The 19,131-nt window shown below is 41.9% G+C and overlaps 1 protein-coding gene across 4 annotated transcripts in view; it reads right to left on the bottom strand.

Annotated features, from left to right (window-relative positions):
• The window catches only part of BACH2 (BACH transcriptional regulator 2), a 182,351-nt gene that overhangs the window by 32,518 nt on the left and 130,702 nt on the right, over nucleotides 1–19,131 (bottom strand). For all 4 annotated transcript variants that reach the window (XM_005518210.3, XM_014263728.2, XM_014263729.2 and 1 more), the window contains one exon: nucleotides 12,370–12,624. In XM_005518210.3, coding sequence (XP_005518267.1) covers nucleotides 12,370–12,612 — 243 coding nt within the window. In that variant the 5' untranslated portion in view covers nucleotides 12,613–12,624. The remainder of the gene's footprint in view (nucleotides 1–12,369; nucleotides 12,625–19,131) is intronic.

The following is a 19,131-nucleotide window of genomic DNA, read 5'->3' as shown; positions in this document are numbered from 1 at the left end:
AACTGAGTAAAGCTGATACCTTTTGGAGCTTTCACCTTCCCCAGAATAGAATGATATGCAGCTGATAGGATTGAGCAAGAGCATTTATGTGCCAGAACTATGTGCATAAAAAGGGTGTGGAAATGCCCAGGGGTTGCTGCTTTCCCAAGTCCCTCCTACATTTGGTGCTGGAGAACCCCATACTCAGAGGTGGCAGGGCAGCAGCTGGTTCACCTCAGCAGGGATGGGCATGGGGAGCACACAACACAGAGCTCAGCTCTCCATCACTCTCCTGCAGATCAGTGTGAGATTTTACAGAGTTTTAGCCATGTCAACAGGGTTTATCCCCAAAACTCTTTCTGTTCCTTTGGTCACTATTAGAGTCCCAACAGGGTCCTTGGCATTGTACCAAAAAAAAGGGCATGTGCACACCAAAGCAAAAAAAGCTTTCTGAGGACAATGACAAAGTAACCTTTGTTCTAATGTGAAGAACCAGAAACAGGCATTCATCTTGTAAATACACACCCATCTGACAGATGGACAAGAGTTGCACTCTGCAAATGGAATTCCTTTCTCCCTTAAATGTAAAAAATAAAATAATAGCACAGAAAACTAATTACAGAAAGGCCTCGTGAAAACCTTGGCTTTAAGAGAATAGTAATATTGGAAGGAAAACAAATTGGTCAAATAGTTATAACCATTCTGATTTCTTCTGATTTTTACAACAGCAAAGACACCTTTGGAGTCTCTTGAGAACACATATGACACCCGACCTTTTCTTTTCCTTTACCCAAATCAGAGAAGTTTTGGAAAAGAAAAGCCTAGATATGAGTAAAATATCCATTCCTGAAAGAGAATATTTAGAGATATCTTTACTACCACCTTATCATTCAACCAAGAGGTTGAAAGCACATGTGACAAGAAATGACCATAAATTCTCACAGCTTTTTAGCTAAGCAATTCCTCCACAGAAAAGCAGTTATAAAACCAAACTGTAACTTGGTCAAATCAGATTAAAACCGTATCTGAGAACTAAGATGAGAGTGCTAGAACAGATGATGCAAACAGTATGGTTCTCCAAGGCTGGGATTGACTTGAAACCCCTTGAAGAGCAGTTTATGAGCCCTGCAGAGCTGTCTGCAGAGGCCCAGCACAGCTCCTGCTAGCATCACCACGGCTGTGTACCACCAGCTGAAGACAAGGGCCAGAAACATAATCAAATGCTTCTCTTTAACATAAATTGTTATGTCCTCTCAGCTGAGTTTTCCAATTGGAGAGTTCATGCGTAATAGTGAAATAAAACTTGTAAGGGAAGGATTGGGCTCATCTTTGAAAGGGAAGCAAAACTAAACCAAGCCTGAGGTAGCCCTTACTGGATATTCTTCTCAGTCCTCCAACTGCAAGATGCACTGAAGACAGGGAAAAAAAAGTAAAGGAAGTTAGTGATTTAAAGGCTTCTGCCATTACTGAACACAATTCTTTCTACTTTTTTTAATGCAGTGATGCCTTTGTAAATGTGAACAAGTTTCTTTCTAGAATGCCCCAGTGCTTATATATCTCAGGGACATCTCTTCATTCTTCATTTCCTTGGACAATGGTATAGATATTATGTGATCTTAATGGCTACTGCTTATACAAACTGGGAAAAATGACAAGGAGAGATGGATCTTAAAAAAGACAGCCAACTCTCCATTTTTTGTGCCTTGCATTTGACAAATCAATTCCAACATTTAAAACATACCCATTAAAATGTGGTTTGATGTGTTCAGTCTCCTGAAAACTAGTAAGTTCAAGGAATAGACAGAAACTTCTTGATTTGGCTTTATGTCCAAACAAAAATGCAATATGCAGAAAGCCATCCATGGTACAAGAAGATCTGCAGACAAAAAGAAGATTAAAAAAATAGTTGAATTCAACAGGCAGATTGAATGGCTGCAGACCTATCCACCTCAAGTCCAGCTTCCCCTTCCAGAAACAGAAATGAGCACTAGTTCTCTATGGAAATCAGAAGGGAAGTTGTCAGGTTTTGTCTCTTCACAGCTTTTTCCTGTCTTGAAAGGTTACTGGCTCCAACATTGTCCTTTGAAGGAAACAGGAAACAACTCGAACTTGCTCTGTTTTTACTTGACCAGGAATCCTCTGACAGGCACATTTTCTCTGAAGGCTGCCTATGTATCTGGGGAGACAGGTGGCCAGGCATGTTGTACTACTGCTGTGTGGTCAGAGATGGAAAGATATTTTGCTTTCAGAGTTGTTTAAGACTTGTTTCTTATTGGCTGCAGGCCCTTGAAACAGAGAACCACAGGTCTGAATTTCAAAGGTAAGCGAAAACCCAAGACATTTCTCAGAAGCAAAAGCTTTCTTTACACAGTCAGAAATGTAGTCTCGGTCTCCTAGATGACAGTCTCAGAAATCCAGGACCACTTGATCAAAAGTATTTTTCTCAGAAACTAAGAACTGTACTGGTAAAGTGTGAATGGACAATCCTTTTTTCTTTTGATCTACTTTCTAAACCTTGAAACATTAACACAGACGACACTCCCATCCCTTCTGGGAACATAAAGTAAGGGGTACATGCAGAGGTGAGGGAATTTGGTCCCATTACAACTGAAAGCAAGCAAATTTCAAGCAGAGTATTACCATGTGTTTGAAGTACAACACACTGGATGCCCACATGTCTTTGAAATATTAGCCCTGTTCAGGTTCCTTTCTGGGCCAATTAATTTATTTAGATGGCCTCCTTTCTCTTTTACTACCCCCATAAACCCACCTCAGCCTTGTCTTTTGGAAGTACATCTGACACTGCAGGAACAGAAGGAAGCACTGAGAACACAACAGCACCCACGAATCCATCCTGGCAAACACTTGCCAAATCTCTCTGCTATCCTTACAGTAAGTCTGCACGCTCCTGTATCTCTGAAGTGTTGCTCTGAAATGATGAGCAGCTGCTGCAGGGAATGATGTGGACCAGGTGCAATATATACTCAACTAAATATGGTTTCTTCAACACTAAAAGAAAGATGGCCTGTTTTTGATGTCCTGAAAACCTACAGCTCCCATTTGCCAAGAATGATTAGCTCTCTTTGGAAGAGATTAAGTCTTGCTAGGAACTTGCTCACCTGTTGTTTGGGATATATGGGATGGTCTGGTTTGCAACTGCTGTCACTTAAGCAAAATTTCCGAATTAAGCATCCTCAAAGCACCCCAGTCTCCAGGTGAGGGACAGGGAGCCTTTAGCAATTCACAGGCTTGTTTTGATCTGCTCTGTGCCTCCAAATCTACTTTCCTCTTGGATGTGGTAGTTTCAGCAGTTATTGTCAATGGCAGTGCACAGGACCTCAGGAGTGATGCAAGAGGACAGAGCAGACCCCATCTGCCACTCAGCACCAGTCACCCAGGTAAGGTGAGCAGCTCCATCCTAATCTGATCATCCTGAGAAATGGACAAGCTGAAATTGGACTAGCTGGAGCTATTCCAACAGACTCCTCAGTGCCTTATACAGAGGGAAGAAAACAAGACTGAAACTGGCCGAGGACTGATAAGCTGGAAGCTCTGGGTCAGATATGTGGGCTGGTCTGGGACCAGCAGCTGTGCCAGCTGTGGGTCAGTCTGTTCACCTCCATGTGATGTAATGTGAACCACAGAGAGAGGTAAATATTGCTGAGTTGTTCACACAAGGTGATTTAATCATCACTGACCTGATGCACAGACCTGTGCTGTAATTCCCATCTGATGCATCAACTTCCACTCCAGCATGTGCAGAGACGTGATGACAGTATTTTATTTGGTCACAAGAGACCTCAGAAATCTACTGCTGAAAGTTTAATATTACCACTACTTAACTTCAGAGCTGATATGTCTCAGTTCCAGCTGTTTGGTGACACCTTGTTTACATTTTGGTTTTAGTGAAAGTTTTAGTATTGCTGTTTTGCCATTCTCAGTTCAGTTATGGTTATTTTGTCTGTGGACCCCAGCAAAGAGCAGGGTACCACTTCAGTTGCAAGTTAACTTTCTCCACAATGTCTTATAAAGGCTTCTAAATTAAAAAAAAAAAAAAAAATATATATATATAAAAAAAATTTCAACTACTTTTGTGTGCAGGGAAACAGACACAATGAAATGCATACTTTGATGCCATCAACTCTCAGAAGGTCAGATTAAAGAAAGAGACAGAAGGGTTGATTAGCAAATCTGATCTACTTTGAGGATATTGAATTCCACTGAACTACACCAGTGCTGAGCACCAAATTTCTTAAAGGGTTGTCTAAATTTTGTCACTCTCAAAGGCCATTTGCCTTACGGTTATGAAACAATGTTCAGTCACACATATATCATTGGAGAGTTTGTTGCTAAAAACCCATGCCAAATTTTTCTGTTGATTTCAATCTGGCTTCAAAACAATTGCCAGTGGCTCTCTTGATATCTTTCCCCAGTAATTTACAACACACTTCCTAGAGAGATGCCTGATACATTCTTTTCATTTAAGTCTTTAAACAACCACACAAGCCTCCTCTTAAGTGCTTTCAGAGAAATTAAAACTCACATTTTTAAACAAACCAAGCCAGGGCTAGATCTGTAGCTTGACCAGCTACAGCTGCTCCCATTTACTTTATTCAAGTAAATAAAGTGCCCAGGGACAAAGCTTTTAGTAGTGTTAGACTGCACTGGGACTCAGAGGTGTTTGCTGGCTGTCTCATCAAAATGGGACAGATGAAAATTCATTACAATACAAAAAAAACTGGAATAAACCAGCCATTTTGCTCATCAGAGTTTGCACCAAATTTAACAGAATGTTTGTGTCTACTTCTTCCTCTAAAAAAACCCAGTCCTGTAAAACTCACAAAAAGCATTTCATTCCCAAATCCCAGTACAATTCAATTGCCTTCTGCTCACCTAAAACCCATACTTCACTTCCAAACTGAACCATACTTCCTAGGCTTGATCTTTGTTGACTGCTGTAAAGTATCATTTGAATACAGAGTATATTCCACCGCATAACATGCTCAATTTCAGTAGTAGCTGAGAAAAACAGTCAGTCTGACAATATTCACCAGGGAATCCTTGTCACAGAAAGTGATGTATGAAGATTAAAATCTTATTTTTTTGGGGTCTTGGGAACAGAACTTGGTACTGTAATCAGAAAGTACCTTGCAGGTTGTGGTGAATGATGCTGTGAAGCTGACAGGTTTCTTCACTGGACATTACCTGTCTATTTAGTCAAATGCCCAGTCTGTATTTCTGGACTCTAAAAGAGCAGATAGCTGGTCTTAAGTCTTTGAAGAAATTGAAAGGCATTTTTAGATAAGAGATAAAGCAAAGGTAAGAGAATTGTAAGTGGAGGGGGAGGAGAGGGGGAGATCTCAATCTGCAGGGCCAGAGTGCTCAGAGCTGAGGCACAGACGTGACTCAGCCATCTCATTTTTGTTCATTTATATTTGAACACAGCAAATAAAAACTGAAAACAAACAAACAAAAAAAGCCAAAACCCCAAACACAACAAACAAAACCAACTCACCTCCTGTTACACATTCTTACTGCTTCTTCTCAAGCCCTTAACATAGGACTTACTATTCAAGATATCTTTTACATTTTAGATCATGTTTGTTATATTTGACCAAGAATGTTTCCACACTGCAAACCACTTTTTCACTAGCAAGTACAATCACAGTCAATCAGCCCAGTGGAACAGTAATGGCAGGCAGGAGTCTAACAAAGGCAACAAAATTGACTCCAGTTGATGAATTCTGTGCTCCCTATCATCTCCCTATCCCCTTTGGCAGTACACTTTTACATGCCTACTCAAATAAATAAATAAATTGTACAGCTACTGCCAAAGGGAGGGAAAGGAGCTACTGCAAGATCTTCTCTACTTAACATGCATGTATACATGACTTCTGTTTTGCTTTTTGAAGCCTAGCTCTCACCACAACATAGAAGTATTTTGCTTTTCTCCACCTGAAAAGATCAGAGAACGTTATGAACAGCAAGACAGCCCTCATCAGAAAATAATGGAAGTTACACTATGCAGAATGAATAGTATGTGGCTAGTTTCTTCATCACACTTGAGGCATGAAAAATCAAGCAGTGCAGGAAGCTTTTGCAGCAATACATGGATGGAATTTCATATCACATCTTGAAGACCTCATTTCTGTTCTGTTGCTCACTTGCTAGAAACAAAGTACATCATTTGCACCTTGTACTATGCTACATAAGCAACACACATAAAAAACATCCAATTCTCTCTCATAGTTTCTCCCGAATTAGTGTCCTGTCATGTCAGACTTCTAAGAGTACACAAATACTCAGTTTAACTCTCACTACAGAGCTGCAGCCTCCAGTCATCCCTCTGTGCGGTCAGTATCGGCACTGTGGGGCAGCACGAAAAATAGCACATTCCCTGGGAGGAATTTAGAAAACCAAAGACCCAACCTTGTATCCATATGGACTGATTGAAGTGGCATTACTGAGATAAGGTTGAGGCATAAGTAAGTTTGAACCCTTTGCCACAGCAAAAAAGCTCTGCAGATGAAGGGAATAATGGCTTTCAGGTTCTTGCCCCCTCCTGAGCCAAAGCAGAAATAATTCTGGCCAGCGTTGCAATCTGCGAGGAACATCAATGGCCAATACAGTCATGTAAAGAGAAAACCACATTACTGCTTTCCATTCTCTAAGACCTAACCTTAGCTACTCCTAATATATCTCCGGGGTGCCACTGAAAAAGGGTCTTTTGTTGTTCCCTACCGTGTTAAACATCCCTCCAGCTGGGAAATAAACTTCTTGCCCTCTTGCTCCTCTTTTCCACATTTATCACCTCTTTCAGTCTATGCTCCTGTGCAGAGCACTCCCAGCTCAGTCCCTACACTCTTCAAAGATATTATATTTATACATACAAGGAATACAAAGAAAGGAAAAAGACGAAGTAAGAGAACAGTGTTTATTTCTAGAGAGATAAAAAGGAATAGTAAGTGCCTTTAGCCAGCAGGGTATATAATAGTTGACCTCCTGCATGCTGCCTTTGATTTTCTCCTCATCGCAATCATCTCTTGTTGGCTAATTCCCAGCATTTTTCCCTCAGGCTGGCAGGTTGGCATGGATGGTTAGCAGCTGCCAGTATTTCTCCTCCCTGTCAGCTACGAGCCATGCTAATGTTAGATGCCTGGCTCAGTCCCACCCAGAGTGCTGCTGCATGCCTTCGCTTTCCAACACGCTCAGCTTTTGCCAGCCTTGAATCCCACATCCGAGGTCCTGTCCTGCCTTTCTCCCTGCAAAGCTTAACCAACCGTGTGAGGGAGTTAACCCACGCCAGCCGAAGAAGCAGATGACAAATTTCACAGTACTAGACTCTGCAGTGAAAAGGCAGGTTTTGCAGCAGTGAGGGAGAGAGAACGTGGAGGAATTCAGCCTTTGGTGTGTGCTTAGATCTACTTAGAACATCATTCTCTTAACAGCAAAGGAAAGAGCTGCGTGGATAAATCCCACAACCTCGTCCTAAAAGAGATGCTGCTTCCTTTTGCCCCTTGGACAACTTGGACACCACAGATAGCTCAGTTTAATCCTTCTGGAAGCAAACATTCCCAGCAGACAGTCCATTGCACTTAAACAGTCACCACTCTGAAACAGATTCAAGAAATTCGAGGGCTACAGGTAAAACTAACCAACCTACCGGAGAAGTATGTTTCTAAAAGAACACAAAGGCTGGTATCAGACCAGTGCTAAAGAAAGCTTGGTCTGCTGTGTCAGAAGACCTTTGTTTGGCTTCATCTGAGAGGAAGGACTTGGTGCACTCATGGATGGAGAAAGTGTTTTTCAAATGTAAGCCCCTAAACAAAAAAAAAAAAGCAAGTAGGGTTGAGAACCTCTATTTCTAACCTGTAGGAATGTAATGCCACTGAGAAGTTTTACTTGTTGCTGTTTCTATTTCTGTCTTCTCACCATTTAACTGCACCCTCAGCTTTCAAAAGACCGAGTGAATAAGGTGTTTGCACAGACGATGCTCCACTGCCCTGTGCAGTGCCCAGCTTTCAGCTTGCCCATGCAGACTTGCTGTGCACTTCCATTAGCAGAGTTAGGCAGGTAATAATAGCAAATAAAAAGCCCATTTGATGAAGGACTGGCTCCTTCTCAAGTAAAGTTGAGTACCACTACAGCATGAATGACTCAATCATCTACTCAAGAGCTATTACTTGCAGTGATGAAGCAATGTTAATTGGATAACGGCCTGCTGCCAGCTAATATTGGCATGACCTACAATACCCCTGGCTGACAGCCGTGTCTCTCTCCATCACACCTTTTTTTGTAATCTGGATGGGAAGTGGAAACCATTAAAAAAGCGTCATAAGTGCCATTTAACTTCTTATCATAAATTAAAAACTTAATTAAGTGCCTTGTTAGAGGAAGGAAGACCAGTTTTTGTGATTAAATAAAACAAAACAACAGTTAGGGGTATGGAGTGAATAACCAACTTTACAGCTTCAAACTCAATTCTTTGAAAGTACTAACTCTGGGCTGTATTTAAGAGCACCTGCTAGAGGAAAACAGCATTAATTGCTGAAAAAATCCCCGGTAAAAGCAGGCAAGGTTCTAGTTGTTTGGCAAAACTGCGCATGAAGAAAAAAGCACAGAGGTTAAGAGCTAATGGGGCCCTCTTATTAGGTGTAGGTTAGCTGGAACACTCCATTTCTCTAACTTGCTCTGAGGGCTGATAGCTCACACACCACGGCCACATCTGAGCCCTTGCTATTATGCAGCTGTTCTGTGCAGCTTGTCTACAAACTGAAATATGCTGCCCTAACAAAAGGTGTGGTACAAAATCAAATTACCAAGGCCGGCACAAAAGCGTTTATGGAAACTCTCCAATCAGTGCAGAATCGGCTCCATACTGACTTTGTTTAAGTTGATCAAGAAAAGGTTTGAACTGAGGCACATTAAGACATGCTTGAACTAACCTGAAATGTCTAACACAAGGGTTTGCAGTGGTTTAAAACCCTCTAAAGCCGACTAGTCCCAATTCTGTGTGTGCACAATGTCTCCCTACTGAAATGACTGGTGTATTGTAAAGACTGCTCTCGCTTGTAACTGGATATAAACAAGAAATAATGTAAAAAACATCTGTTCCCTGTTTAGCTAGACAACAGTTAACAATGTCTGGCTGCCATATTAACAAAATGACCCCAACATGCTATGAAGTAAAAAAAAAAGTCTGCAGTTTAGACTTCAGAGGCAGATTTACTGCTTTGAATAATCAAAAATAAGTTCTTTTCTTTGATGTTAAGCTTCCTCACACCAACATAACATGAATGTAAAAGCTTTATATGTAAAGCTTTATCCAGCTCTGACATCAAACCTTTGAGAAATAATAGTAACAACAATGCCTGTTCTCTACAATGTACTTCAGCAGTTTTCAAACTATGCTCAAATTTAACATACAATGTTTGTGTGGTTGACTTAAAAATAGCTCTGTGAATTTAGGAGCAATTGTCACCTTTGGAAAAATTTTGAGCTTCTTTATAGAAGACTGTATTTAAAAATTATTTTCAGTATCTATTTTTCTATAATATTATATACCAAAATAAATCATCTCTAAGCACGAAAAAAGTAGTTGCTCAGGATATTCACTTTCAACTTTAGTTTGAAATTTTTCCACTGGAGAAAAAACCCCCTACATGACAGGTTAAGTCAGTTTTCACAGATACCTTAAGAAATAACTCACTGCTGCCAGAGCTCTGCAGACCACAGACTGAAAACAGTAGCCTTGGGAAGCTTCTTTAGCCAGTGAACCAAAGATGACCCTGCTAACTTCTTTAAATGCAATATAACCAAGATGGTGTTTCCTCTGCTTTATCAGCTTTTAAAAACCAGGTCTGTTTCAGTTCCTCTTGCAGGGAGCTCCGGCGCTGTTGGAAGCACTTCCCGTATCTCTGCACAGGCACCACCAAAGCGCCCAGCGCTGTGAAGCTGAGCAACGCCAGAAGTGGAGATGTGCATCTTAACCAAGGGCTAACTGAGAAATACCGAGGTGCATCAGGCAGCTCTCCTTATCCAGCTGACTAGCTTTTGTGAGGAACTATTTAGCTGAACACCTCACACGTAGACATTCCAGTAAAGTAGCTAGAGAGAAAGGTAAGATTCAATGTGTTTAGCAGCAATGAATTTGCACATGGAAAATATCTGTACAAGTAAACATTGGTAACTGTTGTTATCTCTTTTAATAGGTCAAGAGAGTTCTTTTCCGGGATGAGAAAGTCAAAGCCCTGGTACTCTGCTACTAATAGAAGGACAAAGTTGCAAAGTAGCAGTGTTGGTGTTGGGTAAGGCATGACAATTTCAGAGTTCTTGGAAAAACCTTAAGAACTAGATTCACTACTTCTGCAACTCCGTGAGCTTCACTGAAGCTGTAAGAGCAGCCACTGTGTAACCCTATGTCACAAAAATTTTTTGATCTTTCATTGAGATACATTCTAAAATGTAAAACTTCAAGACTTCAGTTATTCAAAGAGGATTCACTTAAATAGAAATAATTTATGATTGAACTGGAGGATTTTTTTCTTAGACAGCATCTCATAAAGAAACTCATAGAAAGACAAACCTTTATATTTTAAATCTCTAGTGTCATATTAACATAGGACCAGGTGACCAAGTGCAGACACATCATGACCCTTCCACTGGCCTGCAGCTCAGCACCTCACTGCTGCTAGATTTAGAAATCTTCCTAATTTCCAAACTACTTTTACTGAAAGCCAGTTGAAACCAATCAATGCTTGAGCCAACAGTGTCTTTTAGCATTAAAGAGAAATTCCTCCTCAGCTGTTTCAGCTCCTCTGCCGAACTAGAGCTGCAGCACATCTCAGTTGTCACTCCAGCAGTATGAACCTGCCACGGTCCTTTCTTCTCCTTTAGGCCTGGCTCATTCTTCTGAACATCTCTGTCAGTCTTCTACATGCTTATTTGAATTTCAATTGCTTTTCTTAACAGGACCTGAATTATACAGAGGTTTCACTAAGGCTACGTAGAAGAGCACTGATAGTCTCCTGCCATTTCACACCTGTGCAACCTTGGACATGTTTTGTCACCTCTCTGCTCTTTCCCTTGTTTTGTGATGAGAAAGCCATACGACACTGACTGAGACTTGATTCTTCCGCTGGGAATTATTAGTGGACACTGCAGAATCAAAGTGTGCATCCTAGCGCGTCCTCTGCGATATCTCTAAACTCCTATGCAAAATGTCTGGGTTCAAGTGTCTTCGTGAGTAATATTCAGTGTCGGGACTCATGAAGTCACAGCCAGTGACCTACTTCTAATGCTCTCCAGCTTGTGCTGTGACAACATTACAACACTGCTGAAGTCTCTGGAGAAACTAAACCAGAGGGGGAAAAATATTGTGTGACACTTTGAGACCTGTCATCATTTAAAAACACACCAAGCCTCTTCAAGGGCACTAAGCAAATGATGGTGAAAAAAGCCTTCCGTATTCCAGAGTGCATTCCCCCTGAGCGACTTCTGTGCTGTGCCCTGGGTACATTGCCACCCTTCTCATGCCACCCTTCCCAGCCAGGGACACCAGGCAGGCAGTGCTGAGGCAGCAGGTGATGGCAGCCCTGGCCATCAGGCACGCACCTCCCCTCTGTGGGCAGCAAATCCACCAGCACGCCCTACAGTAGCTGTGCTGTCACGGCTGTAAGGAAATTACAGTGGGGGTGGAAGCCAACCAATGAGATTCTGTGATAAAACAAAGTAAACTTTCCAGTGAGGTATGTGTTTTCTATGTCCCTGGGCCTCATGCTGTGGGAACCACGCTGCATGACAAAACCTCCACTTTTTGACAGACTCTGTTCATGGTTTCTCGGTGGAAAACACAGTTAGATCCCAAACTCTTTATGAGGGGAGCTGTGAGGAAGCCAGTCAGTGCAGGAGAGAGGAAAGAAGTGGAATAAAGATATGAGCTACCAGAGAGGGGTGGACAGCAATGAAACTCCCAACAACATGACAGCTCAAATGATTTTTCAACAACAACCTGCCATGTACCTGTCACATCACTCCTTTCAAATTTCCTGTCTAGAAGAGCAGAGAAATATCAGGGTCCTAATACTGTCCTGAATGAGGCTATGGTAATGAAATGTTTGGGTACAATTCCTTCAGCAGCAGTGACAAAGGCAAGCTGAAGCATCTTACAACTTTGCCTCCATCATAAGGCTGGCATGGTGTGAACATGTCCATCCTTCAGTGATCTGCAACCTACCCAAACAGAAAAAGCACATCCTGAGCCATGCTGGGGCAGCCACTGACACCTGTGCCACCCTCCCTCTGGCCACCCCAGCAGACCACAGAGGTTTTCCTCAGCACGTGGGAGGAAGGAGCATGTTGTTATGGTGGGGGCACGGTGACATACTGTACCTCCTCCGGCAGGCTGACCACCAGGTCATTTTCCGTCTGCCCAACCAAGGCCTGCAAGAAGTACTCGCTGCAGGCAGCCAGCACAGCCCGGTGGGCGCGGAACTCCTTCCCCTCCACGATCAGCGTCACGTCACAGAGAATGTCCTGCTTCCGCTGGTCATTTAAGCAGAGGAGAATATTGGTACAGTGCACCGTTGACTCATACACATACATGGGGGAGTCAGTCTTCTCATCCACAGACATGCCGTTCACACCCTGCAGGGCACAAGGGAGAAGAAAGCACAAACAAGGTGGTGAGGAGCAGCACGGTCCCTGGGTGAACGAGGAACTGGTGAGAGTCAGCCCAATATCCGGATACCTCAAGATCACAGCCAAGCAGCCCATTAATGCTTAAATCCAAGTTCCTAGGGAAAGATACCATGATTGATACTGGTTTGATGCCACTAGATTTCACCCTGTCATGCTTGGATTACCTACTTGCCCCACCAACTTCCCCCCTCAAAACCAAAATAGGGTTTAGACAGACTGCAAAGTGCTTTTCTTCAACCGCCTACTATGCATCTCCAATTTCCAATTTAGTAATGGCAATAACATGGGGACATTGGAAATTTTAGAAGATTTCAGAAAAAAACAAAAAAAAGCTAGAGTGACTGTTGGGTTTTCTAATGGTAAAAAAAGGGCTTTGGACTTGCTTCTGGTATTTTCAGATCAAAGGGAAAAACCCCTCAAACCCCTAAGTCTATTATTCTCCAGCAGACTGGCAGCACTACATAGTCACACTGAGGACCTCGGCTCAAGTAAAAGGCAAGGCGGAAATGTACCTGACAAAGGCAGCCCACTAACTACAGCAACTTAATTTCTGAATCAGAATTTTAAGCCTTAAGAGGGAGAGAAAGGTATTTAGCAGCTCCAGAAGAAATCTGTTTCCATGTATGGCTAAAGCAGCATGCCTTCATTAGTGGCTTAATGACATTTATAGAAGAGTAGATCTTCCTGAAATCCAAACCCACAGACCCAAAAAATCTTTATGGGTACAAAAAAATCCCTTGACCAGAATGGATGTTCATCCTGCCTGCAGGTCTCCTCCTTCTGACAGCAGAGCAGAGGTTGGAATTATGTCAGACACCCTTTACACAGGCATTACTACTATCTGAGTCAGGGAAATTCTCTGCTGATGTTATGCAGTTTCTGACACATGTAGGACTGGCAAAGCCTCTGAACATGGCCACTGGATTTGCAGTGGTGATGGTGGAGGGAAACAGCTCCCCCCAATACCTCACACTGCATGAACCCCCTTTGCACTTGAACACATTGGAGTAATTAATTTACCCAAAACATTTTGCCCAGCATTAGACTGAGTCCTCTTTGCATTATTTTCCCATTTCAACTTCTCCAAGTAGGAAGGTGTAAAAGCCTGTGCTGTGACTGAACAGACTATGTATCCCAAACCAAACCTGCTTGTTTTCAGGCTTACATGGGGACAAGGATTATTTGTATGTGTTACTCTATCTGCTGTTGAAGGGAAAGTTGTGCAAATGCACAAACCTGCAGTATTTTGAAGGAATTATTTTTCCTTATTGAGAACTACTGCCTTCTGAGAGGTAAAATTCAAAGGTATCAAGGGTTAAGGGTAAGATGATGATATTTTGATACAGTACTGCTGCACTGTAAATATCTGACTACTGTATCAAGTAAAAGCAAAATTCCTCCTCTGCTACCTTTTAATGAGGATCATCGCAGCATTCTCCTTTGCTAGTGCAATATACAGGCACTTCACTAGACACAACTTCAAACTACTTCTCTTGCTGCGAGTTCAAACGAGCTTACCATTTTCCTACAGTGCCCTTTGAAAGACACTAATCATCTAGACAAGAATGGACTTAAGAGGACACACTTCTTACTTATATTGACTAAACTTCTCAATGGTAACTTCATCTTCCCACCTTTATTGTGAGTATTTCTAAGCCAGTGGCTATGATGACTGTACAAAATAGGTATTTTTGCCAACAGCACAAAACTGTAATATTACTGGAAGTCCTAATGGAGTGCTTACAGATTCTCTTTTACTGGTATATTCAATCTTTATGCTGACTCATGCTACACTTTTGAGCACTCAGCTGAAATGCTTATATGAACAGAGAAAAAACCACAACCAAGCAACACAAATTAGCCCTTCAACAACTTATCTAGAGAGAAGATACATAGCTGCTAATTGATCTGCATACAGGCAGGGGAGAGAGACACTTTGGGGGGTGAGTTATACCAGCTGGATTTCTTAACCAGAAAAAAAATAAAGAAATTCTCGGTATAAATTGAGACTAATGAGAAGAATTGACAGCAATCATGTTATTAGCACTCCACCAAGGTAAAAGAGAAAATGACATTAGCTCATCTCACAGGTTTCTGTATAACTAAACTCTGATGCTAATGATAGCACTATAATGATGTTCTAAGTGGTCACTCTTGCATGCTATGAAATGAAAGAGTTTACAAGAACAATCTAGTGGGAAAACCTGAGAGTTGCAAATGACAATGCAAAGGGGAAAGCAGTAAGCTTTTTTTTCCCTTTATTTTCCAGGCATGTCTTATGCCTGTAATATCTCAGATGATGAAAAAAAAAGACAAGAAACCCGAAACCTGGCAGATAATGAACAGAACATCAATTATATTTCCAGTGCCTTAGAAAAAACCCACTAAACCCCGGCTAGCCTGAAATTGCAATCCTCTCTTACAGTAATAGTGCAATTTGTGTGAATCAAACCCTGAATTACTTGGTTACTAATTAGTAATTTCTCACTTTTTAACTACAGCTCTCATCAAGTGTGTTTTTTTTTAAAAATTGCTGCATGTGCTGTGAAGTGCTGAAAATACCATGGTGTATTTCCCCTCTGGTGAGCAAGCCTGCCTTCTCTGCTAGGAAACCTGACTGGGATAGTCCTGAGGTGCTGGGGCTGTGAACTGCACCATCCTCTCCAGCGGATCCCTACCTGCGCTCCCAGGAAGGACCTCCACCCAGCCTACTGTTGTAGACTCCAGGGGCTTCCTGAAGGTGGATCCACGCCATTCGCCTTCCCACAGCCACTGAGAATCCACGTGGATGCCCTGTCCGGCAGCTGCAATCTCAGCCTTCCACAGACTTCCCCCCGAGCGTGCCCCTGGCCGCTCTAGGAAGCACCCCGAGCCCTGCATTGCGCACAGGGAAACCAGGGCTGGGCTATGGCTCAGGACCACCTATTTATCAGCTTTTAATGTTTCAACACAAGTGATTTACAGTCTTTCCTTTTCCACGATCTGACATTGACCACATGACCTCCAGACACGAGGTGTTTCCTCTCCAAGAGGGCTTTATCCTGCAGGAAAGGTGCAAGATGGTGAAACCCTTCACTGGGAAATATATTGTTCATTTTCACAGGGAAAGGGTTTAGAGGGCAAAGCAAAAAGGTCACTGTAGGACTTTGGCATGTAGTAGCATGAAAATTAGCAGAATTCAACTCTTTTTTTTCCTCTCTCCTTGGAATAAAAAGACCCAGGGATCTGGTATTATCTCTGAACTCTGAGGCAAGCTGGGCTGCAAGCCGTTTACACAGTGCTAATTCAAACTGCATCATTTTTTGCTGAATTCAGTATTATGCTGAGTTTGCAGAACCTTATTCATGGAAATCATTGCTACACACTTGGTATTTCTTCAAACCAAAAAGGGAATGTCTCAGCAAGCCTTTCTCTGGCTCAAAAGAACATGCTGTGCATTTGTTTGCATATAGGTCACCATGCTGCCAGAAAAAGCCTCTATGAAACAAAAGTTTCCAGAAACTGGCACGGACTATTGTGGGCAAGGAAAGCACCATTGAAACAGAGCCAAAAAAGTCACTGGTAAAGGCCAGCAACTGCAGTGAAGTGAACTGAAAGTTTGCTTACACGTTCCTTCCACGGTGATGGGTGGAAGATCCCACCAAACCCTTCTGCATGGGCAGCATGGAGGAAGCATACAAAACCTCGGAAGACCAAAAATGTTGCTCATGGAACATCCAAATCACTCTGGCTTGCAGCATGTTGTCTGTACTGGCTGGCGCTCATCCAAAACTCTCCAGGAACTCATAAACACGTTGACTGAGCTGCTACCAAAAATACATTACGTATCACAAAAACACAACTCCTGCCTCACAAGACTGGAGCACAGGCAATGTAGTGTCTGTTTTTAAAGGGAAACACGAGGGGAGAAAAAAAAATCTTATCAAGACACACCAGAAAGTCCTGCATCAGAACTGGGCTAATTATATGAAAAGGTAAATCTCTATCATGGCAGAGCTACAGAGCACTTAACCAGGCAAATTATCATCGTGACAAAGCAGCATGGCTTCTGCAGAGGGAAGTCATGTCTCTGATGGGCTCTTTGAGAATTCCTGAAGTGTGTCAAATTAGCAGTGAGGAATACCGGTACCTGTAATTAGTGCTGACTTTCAGAAATTCTTTGACAAAACCTTTAGAAATGGTTGTTAGAGAAACTCAATTGTCATAAGCTGAGAAGTTGCATCAGACTGGAAATCACTTAGGATAAACTGTATTCAACAGAGGAGGAATGCAGGGACAACTTTCAGCAGGTTAGTAGTGAAATTTCTCCAGAAACTGGCTTACACCTGGCTGTGGTCATGCTGTTCAACATGCCCCAACTTCTCTGATCTCTGGAGCTACAGCAAGGTTGGAAACACTTAATTCTTGGATGGCACACTGCCTGGATGTACATAGAGAATCCTCACAGCAGCCTGACACTCCTCCTGCAAGGTCAATGACACAGCCAGACACTGGGAACAATTTGAAAAAACAGAGGTTTAGACAATATAAGGAAAATCTGAGGTACAGGCTGCCTGGAGAGGCTGTGATACCTGACCATTGAAATGAACCAAAACAGTAACCACATCCTCATAGCAGGATTGGTTGTTTATTTTTTCCTTGAGAGATTTCATTGCAATAAACCATATGTACAACTGACCACTGCTGTGTGTCACTGGGCAGAGAATTCACTGTATGTGTAAAAGGATTAGTTACTCCTAATAAAAATATCCAGAGCCACATTAGTGAGAGAGTAAGTTTACATGGGATGAATATTTACATGCTGCAGCATGTATATTCCAGAGACAATATTCCACAGTCCAACAACAAATGTGCTTATATTACTCATCCTTCCTGAGCTACTAACCACTGCAAAATAAAGAAACAAATTATTTGATGGATGTCAACATAGATGAAACCCCAAATTTACTGCTTCCTGGACCTCCTCACCCCCTGTGTCCCCAGCTGCAGGAGACAGCAATGGACATGCTGCCTGGTGCTCCCTTTTCTTGAACAGGAACTGAAGTTGTGCAGGACCAAGTTGTTGAAGACAAGCAGCAGAAAACATTTGTCCAAAGATTACATGTGGTGGGCGCCACTAACACCAGGAAATCCCGCTCCCAATGGCTCCAGCAGAGCAGTCGGTTTAGGACATGAGAAGCCATACGATGCTAAATTCAACTCATAAAAGGTATCTAAACTGCAGCAGAAGCATCTTTGTAGTCTGTCCATGGCAAAGCACCAGCAAGGATGGGGGAAAAGAGGGACTTAAAGGCATCATCTCATCCTGCTCCTTGTACCCTAGGCAATGTGAACAGGACATCACATCTACAACAATGCATGGAGGACTCCCAACAACTTCACTGCCAAGGCCTAAAAAGGTTTATCAGTATCTCTTCATTAGGCCTGTAATGCTACATTTTAATACAGAAGCCAACAGATAACAGAGTGATTCCTCATTTAGGAATTGCAGTACTTGACTTGGTGTAAAATGAACCACAGGTTTTGCTTGGAAGCGTCAGCTGGAGATGACATTTTATGTCCTGCTATGGAAGGTGACTCCCAAATTTCTCCTTATTGTGTTAAGAAACGATCAATACTGAACTGGGAGTATTTTTAGTTCCAGTTCACATTCTCTCAATCAGCTGCATTAACAGCAGAAGAAAGAATCTTAGGAACAATTTGAAGTGGTCAGTTTGAACACATTGAGGACTCTTTGGCCAGCAGTAGCTGGAGTCTGCATTACAGATTTGCACATAAACATCTCACAGTATTTTTGTTCAATGAGATTCAAGCAGAGAATGTGAAAAAATGCTCTTTTGTTCTGAGGTTTTCTGTTATTTTTTTCCCTCCTAACAATTTAGCAAAAGGTACTCAGAAAAAAAATGGGGAGAATGATGATAAAATAATGAAAAAAAGTTGAGAGCAACTTGTACTTCTGACAATTGGCAGCAGAAGCACATCAGACTTGACAGTTTTTAGAGATAAACATGCACTGTTTTTAAGTGGCAAGTGGGAGGAAAATAATTTTCCAGGCTTCCTTCCCCATCTCCTAATATTTTTTCTATGAAAAGACTAGTTTTGTGTAATCAACACTTTGTTTTTAAAGAAAGTTATCAATAACTGACACTTCAGAGCTCCCAAAATGACCATGCTTGTAATTGGTTATTGCGATCTCTCAATTATAGCTGTAACAACAAAGGATATGATTATATTGTCACTGCTTTCCTTTAAAAAGAAACTATTGAAAGGCCTAATGATTAATTCACCATTTTTGAGAGCTCATTGTAATGACAGCAGACTATATACAAAGGTCTCTTCAGTGAGCCCATTATTCAATTAATAAATGCTGAATACTGAGCAGTCACAGTCACATGAAACTCCCAAGAATTGTGTGAATTTTTAACCAATTAATTATCAATTACAACATCATAA

Source organism: Pseudopodoces humilis, chromosome 3 (assembly GCF_049639895.1).
Source record: "Pseudopodoces humilis isolate 2021_Gansu_Grassland_sample_001 chromosome 3, ASM4963989v1, whole genome shotgun sequence".
NCBI lineage: Eukaryota > Metazoa > Chordata > Aves > Passeriformes > Paridae > Pseudopodoces > Pseudopodoces humilis.
The sequence above is the reverse complement of the archived record's forward strand: the minus strand, read 5'-3'. Positions and strand labels throughout refer to the sequence as shown.